At 34.8% G+C, this 12,630-nt stretch overlaps 2 protein-coding genes across 2 annotated transcripts; both read left to right on the forward strand.

Annotated features, from left to right (window-relative positions):
* The first annotated feature begins 1,982 nt into the window (after positions 1 to 1,982).
* Positions 1,983 to 5,439, forward strand: LOC108215641 (monogalactosyldiacylglycerol synthase 2, chloroplastic). Its single transcript, XM_017388168.2, has 8 exons — positions 1,983 to 2,511; positions 3,023 to 3,195; positions 3,558 to 3,719; positions 3,811 to 3,952; positions 4,093 to 4,317; positions 4,433 to 4,495; positions 4,578 to 4,652; positions 4,950 to 5,439. The coding sequence occupies exons 1-8, from the start codon at positions 2,245 to 2,247 to the stop codon at positions 5,214 to 5,216; spliced, it is 1,374 nt and encodes a 457-aa protein (XP_017243657.1). The 5' UTR covers positions 1,983 to 2,244; the 3' UTR covers positions 5,217 to 5,439.
* A 3,050-nt stretch (positions 5,440 to 8,489) lies between these two features.
* Positions 8,490 to 12,630, forward strand: LOC108216011 (ubiquitin C-terminal hydrolase 22). Its single transcript, XM_017388661.2, has 3 exons — positions 8,490 to 9,592; positions 9,963 to 10,087; positions 11,373 to 12,630. Exons 1-3 carry the CDS (start codon positions 8,745 to 8,747, stop codon positions 12,143 to 12,145), a joined length of 1,746 nt encoding a protein of 581 aa, XP_017244150.1. The 5' UTR covers positions 8,490 to 8,744; the 3' UTR covers positions 12,146 to 12,630.

Genomic DNA, 12,630 nt, shown 5'->3' on the forward strand with positions numbered 1-12,630 from the left:
GCTCATCTGTTATGTCCAATGAGAAATGTAACCTGTTAAAATCAGTTCAGTTCACACAGCCTTTAAAAGATTCAGTTGTGTACTCAGTGTTCCATAGCTGTACTCTGCATGCCGCAAGTATGATAATTACTGGATTCCCCTTCTGTTCCCAAATGGCGTTAACAAAGTGTTCAGCAAACTTGTCCCAGAATATCGCAGCTTGGCTTTATAATAGTAAAAGATATATATACTCAAAGAAATTTCATAAATTTTTGGTCGCATATGTCATAGGTCTGATTGTTGATTACAATAACGCCGCAAATGTCATAGGTCTGATTGTTGATTAGGATAACGAAAATGATTAAAATACGTTCATATTCTGATATCCTGTATACTAAAGAAACTTCTTGCTATTACGGTCAATGATAACTCCTGACTATTACAAAAGTAATAGTATTCATAAACTCAACCAAGCAGAGACAATAAACTATAAGTTTTTATAATTAATTAAGGAAATGGATAAATAAGCTCTATATTTTACTATTTAAACTCCAATTGTAAATTTTATACCACATTTACCCATGCCTTTTATACATGTTTCATCCATATTATAGGTGATAATGCGATTTGGATAAAGGAAAAAGTAGAATTGGAGTTTAAATAGTATAGTTTGGAGCTTATTTATCAATTTCCTAAATTAAATGGGTAAAACATTTTCTTTCTGTAATAAACAATAATAACAAGAAACATTTATGGATTGTGAATCATTAACATCCATATCATTTAATTCTTGATTATAGTGAAAATTAATTACAAATATTGAATTTGCGAAAATTTCGTTAGATGTATTTGATTGCATACATAAATGATATGGATGTTGATGATTCACAATCAGCTAAATAACGCAAGTGGGTTGAAAATAAGTATTAAATTGAATAGGAGTATGGTAAATATTTTACCCTTTTGAAAATGGGTAAATCTTTAACAGATTTAGCATTCATTAAGAATATATAGAATATAGAATATAGAATATATATATATATATATAGATATAGATAATTTTTATAATAGTTTAATATTCTATACTTAAAAAATTACAAATACCATATAAATTATCCAAATAAATAAACTAAAAAAATTCCACATATAAATAGTTTATCACTTATTTTAAATTAAACTAAACCGTCCCTGAAATAACAGGGTCAGCAAGATTTTTCTTGTCAAGAACCCATTTTTCCAGCTCGAGTTGAGAATTTACGAAATGGACAAACACCAAGCCACTAACCAAGAACTTTAGAATCGGGCTCCATTACTATTGTCTTCTGTTTAAATAATATATATAGTGAGTAGTTGTTAAATTTCAAATACAATTGAAAAGAGCAGAGAAGAACTCGATAAAAAAAACAAAAATTTAAACCACAGTAGTAGAATAAGTAGCAAACATCATACTGTGAGTTAATTTAGAGGGGTGTATTGGATTGGGATTTTAAAAAATTTTAAAGGATTTTTTTGCAAACATCATAGTGTATTTTAAGTTTTTTGAAATCCCACCAAATTCAATGGGATTTTGAAGCATTGTACCTAAATCCTATCAACTCTACGACATTTCATCAAGAATCCGCACAAAATCAAAATCTCATACAATCCATTAAAATCCATAGACGAAAAACAATGCATTAAAATCCCAATCGAATACCCCATAGTCTAAACAACAAAGCCAAACAGTGGTTTCTTTGATTTTTTATAAGTCCCTCATAATTGGTTTTTGGTACATGTAAAAGCATATTCTAAAAATAATTGGATTCCACAATTAAATTAACCCAACTTCAACATTAATCATTTATCAGAGTTATTAACTGCATAGAAAATAATTATTCTATTCACGTTACAGTTGTAGTTGAATAGATACGAATCTATAATTAAGAACATTCCTATGATCGCTAACCAAAACGTATCCAACGGCCAGGATTTAAACCAACCCCACCAAACATGTAATAAAGCCGAGGTCATTTGTTTTTTTGGGGCGTGAACAACAAACGGAAAACTAACTTTTCTCGCCAGCTCAGCCTCCTCTCCTTTCCCTCCCCGCCGCTCAAACCCTTCGTCAACTTTCTCCCGCCGGAAAATATTTTCCGGCGCCGAAAGTTGAGGTTCTGTGTTGGGCCCTTTATTCACATACTTTTTGGCGGGAGAGGTTTTTTATTTTTGTTCATTCATTCACAAAATATATAACCAGCCACATAGGCCTTATATTTGTATATATTTATGGCGGTGGCATCTCCCCGGAATACTATAAACACGGTGTTTGAGAGAGTCGGGGTTTATGGGTTTGGTGGTGGTAGAAGTCAGAAGAGGTTGAAATATGAAATACATAGACAAGAAGATGAGGATGATAATATGGAAATGGTGCAGCTGGGAGCTGAGAGGACCAAAAATGTGCTTATTCTCATGAGTGACACCGGTGGGGGTCACCGTGCTTCTGCCGAGGCGATTCGTGATGCTTTTCAGCTCCAATTTGGCGATGAATACAGGGTATTTCGATTTTTCTTGATTTTCAATTATTTTATTCGTATAATTTCTTTTTTAGCACGACGCGTGACACCCTGACAGACGTGCCCTCGCCCTCGGGAATTTATAATGTTTGTAATATGTTCCTTTTTTTTCATGATCTGCAATTGAAGTTCTGGAATAATTTTTGTTGAATTTTAGTTGAGTTCTTTAGATGTGTGTGGTTGTGCATTTCGATTGAGCTTAACTTTTTTAATGGGATTGCTTTCAGTCCTGGAGATGAGCTAATGTTGGTTTTGCATGATTTGCTGTTCTAAGTTGTCATTATTGACTATTGAGACAGTTTTATACTTCTGTTGGCACATGGTTCATGGTCTTCCTCTTAATCTTTCATGGCCTCTATGAGTAATTAATATAAAGTCTTGTATCTTTATATCTGAAATTAGATGACATATATCTTTTTGTTATTTAATTAAACCCTTTCTTGGTTGGTGTTTGTGGTATTGCGATGATTCTAACCGTGTTTGTGGCACAGATTTTTGTGAAGGATGTTTGGAAGGAGTATACTGGCTGGCCATTGAATAACATGGAATCTCAATACAAATTCATGGTTAAACATGTCCAGCTTTGGAAGGTTGCGTTTCACAGTACTTCTCCCAGATGGATTCACTCTCTGTATCTTGCTGCAGTTGCTGCCTATTATGCCAAGTATATTCTCTTCTTCCTATAACAAAATTTTCACCTTGACTAAGCTTAAAATATGGTGGGTCATGATTGCTCCAGCAAGTTGATTGTTATTTTTGTCTAGCTGGTCTTAATTATTACAAAGCACAGGGCTCCAGTTTGATCACTACATGTAATGACACAATAATTTAATGTTTATTCATCTTTGTAACATTAGTCACCAGCCGCTTACCAATCATTCAAGTTACTATCGCATTTCTTAACTTTTACGCAAGTTTATTGGACTGAATCTACATGTTAAGAATATTATAATTGTTTACTGGGTAGTTGATTTAACAATATTTTCTAACTTTTATGCTAACTTGTATTTGATCGGCAAAATGAAGGGAGGTCGAGGCTGGCCTAATGGAATTTAAGCCTGACATCATCATCTCGGTCCACCCTCTTATGCAACATATTCCTTTGTGGGTTCTTAAATGGCAAGGCCTGCAGAAGAAAGTGATATTTGTCACAGTCATCACAGACCTCAATACCTGCCACCCAACATGGTATGTTTTATATACTGACATGGAAACCTTCTCTAATATGCCGGTCATTTCTAGATGAAGCTGCTTGAAAATGGATTCTTTTCTGTACAAGGTTTCATCCAGATGTCAACAGATGCTACTGCCCTTCGGAAGAGGTAGCAAAGAGAGCTTCATTTGATGGGCTTGAAGAATCTCAAATACGCGTGTTTGGCTTGCCAATCCGACCCTCATTTTGCCAAGCAATTCTAACCAAAGTAGGTTTTAAGCAATACTATATAATTTAAAAAACCCGCTGCTATTATTTTTTTTCTTTTCCTTATCCTGTTTCATAATCTTGTTTTGCATAGCAGGTGCATTGTTATTTACAGTTTTTTTTTCTTTTTTGAACTTGCAGAATCAGTTGCGTGAAGAGCTTGAGATGGATCCAGATTTGCCTGCAGTTTTGCTGATGGGAGGTGGCGAAGGGATGGGTCCTGTGAAAAAAACTGCAAAGGCACTTGGAACATCTTTGTTTGATGAAGAATCAGGAAAACCAATTGGACAACTGATTATCATCTGTGGACGTAACAAGGAACTAGCCTCCACACTAGAATCATTAGAGTGGAAAATCCCTGTTCAGGTAATCATGTTTACATAGTTTGTCAACATCTTTTTCTTTGGTTAACTTTTGGCCGACATAATTTAATGTGCACTCATGAGTCATGACATAATTCAATGTTTTTTGTTCATTGCAGATTAGAGGTTTTGAGAAGCAGATGGAGAAATGGATGGGTGCTTGTGACTGCATTATTACAAAAGTAAGCTTTATCTTCTCTGTTGAGATTATCTAATCAATTTAGATTCATGCATGTTGGATTAACTCTGATTCTGGATTTTTAGGCTGGACCAGGTACAATTGCAGAGGCATTGATTCGAGGGCTTCCAATAATTCTGAATGACTTTATTCCTGGGCAAGTAAGTATAAAAGAACGCCTCTCTTTTTTTTTCTTATGATTTGCTCTGTTGCCGAACTTCTGATATTATAACTGATGGACCACAAATATACAGTTTTGTATAAAGGATTTTACTTTGCTACGGGCCTCTGTCTTTGAAGTACTAAGCCGTAGTCATATAATCCTATTACCATCGCTATACCGTAGTCATATAATCCTATGATTTCTACTCAAGTCATAAAATGACAAATTATCAAAATTATTTACATTGATGATTTGAAATGGCTCATAAAGTACTCCTTTCCTATTAAAATCACAGGAAAAAGGAAATGTTCCATACGTAGTAGACAATGGGGCTGGTGTTTTCACTCGAAGCTCAAAGGAAACAGCAAGACTTGTTGCCGAATGGTTCAGCACTAAATCAGATGAACTAAAGAGGATGTCAGAGAATGCACTTAAGCTAGCACAACCAAATGCAGTGTTTGATATTGTTAAAGACATCAACGAATTAGTGTGCCAGAGAGGGCCTCTTTCCAACATTCCATACATGTTGACATCGTCGTTTTCTGGATTAACTCTCATGTAAAAAAAAAATAGAACCGGGGAGAATATAGGTGTGCTTGAATGTTTCAGGTAGGTTTGAGTCATTAAGATTTGTTCATTCTTCAGGCTTCAGAGTGTTGGTATTTCACAGTGTAATCTCTTCATAAACAAGCTCTGATGCTTGCAAAGTTGTATTTATTCACTTCATCCTTTGTACATGGTCCACCGTAAAACCGTAAAAATAAAAACTGATGTGATTCCAACAATCTTTACTGCAGTGTCATACAAGATTTGCCTTTGGAAGTTTGCTGATCACACAGTGTGTCTTTAAGAAAAGTTAGAATTAAGCGTACAAGTAAAAATGTGGCTTGGTTATGCTTGAAAGATTTGGACTGCAAGTTGTTCCGCAAGCTCCATGAATTGTGTTTATGCATCTCAATGATTGTTGTGCAAAATAAGCAATTGAAACTTCTTTTTTTAAGTCTCTTCCTGGAGTTGAGTAGTTAACAGAGGCGTGTGGAAATATATATAAAACTCTACAGCGAAACATAAACATGATCACGGCGCCCTGGTGCATAGGGGTCCAAATATACAGCTGTTTAAGGTCGGAGATGGGATGTATTTTATGGTAATGTATTTTCATATCACATCACATGGGAAGAGCCTCTTGGATAATCTTCGCAAATAAACAGGGTGTTTGCGTGTGTCATTGTATCGATGGCTTAAGATAAGCCAGGCCGCCTCAATAAGTTAGGAGGCCTGTGCAAAATTAAATCATTAACATTTTTTAATTTTTAATTATTAATTTTAAATATATTAATATTATTTAACATATAAAAAATAATAATAATAATATATAATTTGGGATAAAAAATAAAAATTATATATTAATTATTCATTAAGAACACTTAAAAAAATGCAAACGGCTTAAAACATAATTTAGTAAATAATATTTAAACTCAAAATAAAACAACAATTCAAGAATATTATATCAACTTATATATAATGATAATATAAATTACAACCGGTCAATTGCGCAAAAATAAATGTTATGAATTTTTATGCATACAATAACAAAAATAAGAAAGAGATAGGAATTTTAATCTAACATACAATAAAACTAAGATAATTTTATGTATAAATGGTATGGGCTTGAATATTGGGGGCTCCCAAATTTGAGGCCATGTGCTGTAGAGTTGTTTACACCTGTGAATCACTGGCCCTGCTTTAAGCTAGAAAATGTTTGTTTATCAAAAATTGATTTAAAGTTAAAATAAATAAATTGATTTTAATTTAAAACTAGAAATAAGTTCGAGATAATTTTTACAGTTACTTAATCTTTTTAAATTTGTTTTACAAGAATTACTCATAAATTATAAGTCACCGATAAATCACCGTTTTTTTTTACATTTTAATAATTCATAAATCATTAATAAGTCAAAATTATTTGAACAAATATTTTAAACTCTTAACTTATCACATTAAATCGCTTAAGTCATAGCTCACAATTTTAATCTAACCAAACTCGGTGTAAGATAAATAAAAGAACGAGGATATCAAAACATTCGACTTCCTCTAATTTATACAAGCAATATATATAGATGGTATAAAGTTTGTGCGTTAATTTTTTCATAATCGATAGGTTGATTATAAAATAAAATTTCACGCATGACTCACTTGGTGGTGTTTAATAACAATTTGGAATGATGAAAGAGCTAGTAAATATATGAAATGAGATTTAAGAATTTATGCTGACGCATCAGGACATACTATCAACGAAAAGAATCGACGAATGTATTAATCCTCATTTTTTTGTTGGATGACATTGTACCGCATATGCATATGTGTCAAAAAATTGGGGTTAAGACATTCGTCGGTTTTTTCAGCTGATAGTATGTCCAGACATTTGATTGTTAGAAACATATACCCATTTGAAAAACATGCACTATTTATGTTTCATGTATTACCAAAATGTGTTGCTTTCAGAGGTAAAAGAGTTAGAGATTTGTGATGTGTGTACATGGTGTCATGTGTCATGTTGTAGTATTGCAAAAGAAGCATGAGATTTGGTTGGACTGCAAGATATGATCAAAATAACTCTAAATGATACTGTAATGACAATACTCAAATAATTAAGTCCTTGATGTAGGGACAAGAGAGCAAATTGTGATGGCTAGACTACTATGTTGGAGCTTGGATTCGAGGAGGAACAAGTGATTACAGGATAAGATAAACATGTTTGCATTTGGCATTACGGCGATGACGCCAAATCTAGTGCTTGACTGGAATCGAGCAAGAGAAACGGTCCAAACGGAGGCTATACGGCTATACCTAAAACTGAATCTCTTGACAACGTAAAACTTAGTGTAGACTGAAAGAGGGATGGGTTAAAATAAATTTGGATTCATCATTTTATGAACGAATATAATTGGCATTGGTTGCGTTGTATGAGATGACAACCGATTTTTCTGTGTGCAATGTGTTACAACTTACAAGGGACGATATAGGTACGAGAAGCTGATGCGTAGAGTTTAAGAGAGACTTTAAAATGGATGTGAGAGTGGTGAACAACTAAATGTATCCGAATTTACATATTCTATGTCAAGCCTGAATTTATTTCATGTAACCTTCCTTTGGATATGAATTAAAGTAAGTATGTTTTATTAAAAAAAATGTATATTATTATTTACCGTCAAATAATATGTTATTGATAATTTTTATCATCATAATATATTATTAGATCTTTATTATTGTATAAAAATATAATTTTTGATATCATATAATGATATGAAAATTAATGTTAAATAATGTGTCGTTATTGACATAATTATATATTGGGTCACGTTAGATGATGGTTATGACAATTACACGAGCTCAATAACTTTCTCGACATCAACATATATCAATTTAAGAATTATCCGCTCATAATAGTCCAATGAATAATTAGTCCATAATCATGGTGATATACTATGGGCTCTACAAAACGGTGAAAATCGAATATGATAGAAGTATCCAGAATTTTATAGATTTTTATAATGAGAATAGTCATGTGTATTGTTCATGCGTTAACTTATTTAACGTATAATTGGATATATTTTACCATCAAACGGTTTATGTAAATAACACGTTAAAAAAACTGACATAAGAATTTCGAAAAAGTTAATTGAAGTATTTTTTTCTTTGACCAACATTGTAATATAATATGTTAAACGAATTAACAAATCAATATAATATATTAAATAAAATGAGATATATACAAATAAGATATTTTATATAGATTCTAAAATTCGACTATTTAACCTATTAATATAAACAAAACATAAATAAATTTATTTAATAATTAAAAATACAAACTCTTGTTTAATAATTAAAAATACAAACTCTTGGCCAAAATGAACAAAAAGAAGAAAAATGCATACACAACATTACACATACATACAACAGTGACACACATACACACGTAATACGCACACAGATCTGTATCAAAAGTGAAGAAAAAACCAGATGGATCCACCATCTGCCCGCTTCTTCATCTTCTTCACATAATCAATCAAATCAAATCACAATCAAAATGAAACCAGATCAATTCATCACCCCCATTACCAAAACTCCCACAATGTCTTCTTCCATTAGCACCACCGCCGATCACCGCGCCCCACCGGCGTGCCCTCACCTCCATAACTTCCGATCCACTCACGCCGCCAACCCCTTTCGATCTCTCCAGCAATGCTTGAGTGTTAAGCCACTCGGCCGCGCCGCCGTTGTGAGGGACCCACAGGACGTCCCTCTCTGTGGGTCCTGCTTGTCCCCTTGTTTTCTCTACGCGTGCTTGTCCTGCGCCACCGTCTCGTGCCGCCGCCACGTGGCCGATCACTCCCCCGACCACCCCATCTCCGTCGACATCGACCGCGCCGAGCTCTTCTGCTGTTTGTGTGACGACCAGGTTTATGACGTTGATTTCGATGCCGCCGTCGTTCTTGCGCAGCTCGCCGGTGGGGCCCACCCTGCTCCGGAGAAGAATGTGCAGAGTGTGAAGAATGTCACGAAACGGCGTCGTGTTGAGTATTGTGATCAGTGGGTCCCTGATTCGGGGCAAAGAGAGCTAATTGAGAGTAATTCAAGTGCATTGGCTGAGTATGATGGTGATGATGTGCCTTTAGGATTAAAAGGCCTCAACAATCTCGGCAACACGTGTTTCATGAATTCCGTGTTGCAGGCGTTGCTTCACACTCCGCCTTTCCGGAATTACTTCCTGAGTGATAGGCACAATAGGATTTTTTGTCAGCAGAAGAATGTGAAGAAGAATGAGGGTAATGCCAAGAATTCGAGGTTGTGTTTATCGTGCGATTTGGATGATATTTTCGCTTCTGTGTATTCAGGGGATAGGTCTTCCTACAGCCCTGCTAAGTTTTTATACAGGTGTGTGCATTTGGGTTTTCGCTTATTTAATGTGATTTGGAGTTATGGTTTAGTTTGTTAAGAAAGTTGTTGAAGTGTAACAGAAACATGTGACAAGTTTATAAAAAATGTTTGACCCTTGGCAAATGGCAATAAGTATAAAGGATAAGAAAGTTTTGTTTTTTTACAATTTGTATGGTTATCCTCAATTGGGTCAAGTATTTATACACTTTTTACATATATTTAGTGGTTTTTATATATAAATGGGTCACCCTCATGATGGTAGCATAAAGTTTGGGTATAGTAGTACTTGTCGAACATATTTACTTCTATGTTTCTAGTAATTAAGTTGATGTGGATGTGTGCAATTTTCTTGTAATTGTCTTTTCAGTTGGTGGCAACATGCCGCAAACCTAGCAAGTTATGAGCAGCAGGATGCACATGAATTCTTTATTTCCATGCTCGATGGGATTCATGAAAAGGTGGATAAGGACAAGCAAAAACCCCATAGTCAAGGTAAATCTGTTACCATACAGTTGTTGGTTCTAATTTGGAAGTCAGCATGAAACCTTATTTTCTTTGTGGCCATTATGTGGAATACTATAGCTTATATCTCCATATCTCTGATGATAGACCAAATGCCTTATGTCTTCCTATACGATCTACTAATTTGGGAGAATTATATGTTATACTTTTGTAACTTTTGTGTTAAATGGATCTTATTTTGTGCTATATTTCTCATAATGTCATCATCTACTTGACGTGTATCAGAAAGATATTTGTTTGCATTACTTAAGAATGTAGTTGGATTGTTGGAGGAAATAAGTGGCTATGCTGGTGTTACAGTAGAATTAGACTTTTAATCTGCAAGTTGTTATGTCAGACTCAAGAGTATATAACTATATGTGTCTGTGAAGTATGAGGTAAAAATCCTCTAGACATCACCAAGGGGTTTAACTTTGTGTGCAGCTAGATGTGTCTTGGAGATTCTGTCACCAATAGCCCTAGAAAATTCTGTTGACTAATAATGGACATTATTAACTTGTTTGTTTGGAATCCAATTATCCATAGCATCCCTAGTCAAATTATATCATTTCGACATGATCTTGAAGCGTTTTCTGAAACTTAATAAATTATTCAACTGCAGGATCAGGGTTAAGATACCTCTCTTCATTGCCCTAGGCATTGGCAAAGTGCTTTCAAATTCAAACTTAGGACTAAATTCAACCTGCAGGCTCACTGTAGTAAGTCTCCTTTTCCTTGGTCTAATCGTTTATAGGAGGCATTTCATTTGCGTCTAACTTGATCGTTTTAGGTGCTACGGTATTTACTTAAACAATCATGTCCTTTCGTGAAGCATTGATGGTCTTGTGAACTTATTATGTGTGGATCTCGTACGTTGTCTGATAGAAACACATGCATAATGCGTGCTCAGATAGATATCTAATTTTGGATATAAGAGATTTAACATCTATTTTGACTAATATGATTTAGCCTGCCTAAAATCATGTGGTTTCCTCTATTAAGCTTTTTTCAAGTATATGTATTACCTTGCTAATTCTAGTTATTTCTCTTTATTGCTCTGTGGCTTCACTGTGCTTGCTGTGGACTGTTTTTTTTTTATGCATTAGTGAAAGATAGTCTTCTTGTAGAAAGGGACAGTCTTTTTTAATTAGTTGGACATGTTTCTTTGGTATTAATTTTTTTACGGGCATGATTTCTTATAGAAAGTTAAGCATCGACTATCTAATACAAAGTGTTATTTATTTGTTTTTCTAACCAAACTTTGCCGTGATTGCAGGTAGTGGAGATTGTTGCATTGCTCATAAAGTGTTCTCTGGCATCTTGCGATCTGATGTTATGTGTACAGCTTGTGGTTTTACATCTACAACATATGATCCTTGTGTAGACATTTCACTGGATTTGGAACCAAATCACGGTGGTTTAACAAAAACATCTGCAAAATCACTCAGTTCGTGCAACAGTGAGCCAGTTTCCACCAACACAAGCCAAAACAGTGGCGGGACATCTACTCTAGTTGGTTGTTTGAAGCGTTTTACCAGACCTGAAAGATTAGGATCTGACCAGAAGTTTTTCTGCCAGCAATGTAAGGTGAGACAGGAATCTCTCAAACAGATGTCGATCAGGAAGCTTCCACTGGTTTACTGCTTTCATATCAAAAGGTTTGAGCACTCTCATGTTAGAAAAATGTCCCGTAAGGTTGACCGTTATTTACAGTTCCCATTCTCATTAAACATGAGCCCATATCTTTCCTCATCTATACTGAGAAGTAGATTTGGAAACCGGATATTCAGTTTTGACGGGGAGGAGCCAGATCCTTCCAATGAAATATCTTGCGAGTTTGAGCTGTTTGCAGTCATCACTCATTCTGGTAAATTAGATGCTGGCCATTATTATACCTATCTGAGGTTAAGTAATCAATGGTACAAGTGTGATGATGCTTGGATTACTCGAGTTAATGAAAACATTGTCAGGTCTGCCCAAGGTTACATGATGTTCTATGTGCAAAAGACACTTTTCTACAAAGCAAGTGAAAAACCAAGGGCACTTTGAGAACCTGCGTGAAGTAGGGAATTGCCGCTTTACTTAGCAAGTAAGAAAGCGAGGGCCCTTTGGGAACCTGCATGAAGTAGGAAATTGCTGAGAATAAACAGTATATACATAACTGAGAAATTTTGATTGGCTCTCAAGGCTGCAGAAATTGGCATCAAACTAAGATTTCGGGATGCCTGAGTAAGCCATATGAATGATGGTCGTCTTGAATCACATTGGAAGGATAACCTAAGACTAAACTTACATTTTACTCTGAGAAATTTCTTCTGCATTTTCAATTTAGTCACAGATGGTCTCTAGATAGATCAAGGTAGGAAAATGTTTAAAATTATTAATTTTATTCTAAATTTTGTCGGCGGAATGATGCTCTCTTCGTAAATCCTTAGCTTGCCAGCGAGCAATGCTTTTGTAATTATGTAGGTATGTTGCAATCAAGTATAACGTTTCCCCTACATTTTATATTGCAGTACTTACTTTTGGGATTA

Source organism: Daucus carota, chromosome 4, assembly GCF_001625215.2.
Source record: "Daucus carota subsp. sativus chromosome 4, DH1 v3.0, whole genome shotgun sequence".
NCBI classification, from domain to species: domain Eukaryota; kingdom Viridiplantae; phylum Streptophyta; class Magnoliopsida; order Apiales; family Apiaceae; genus Daucus; species Daucus carota.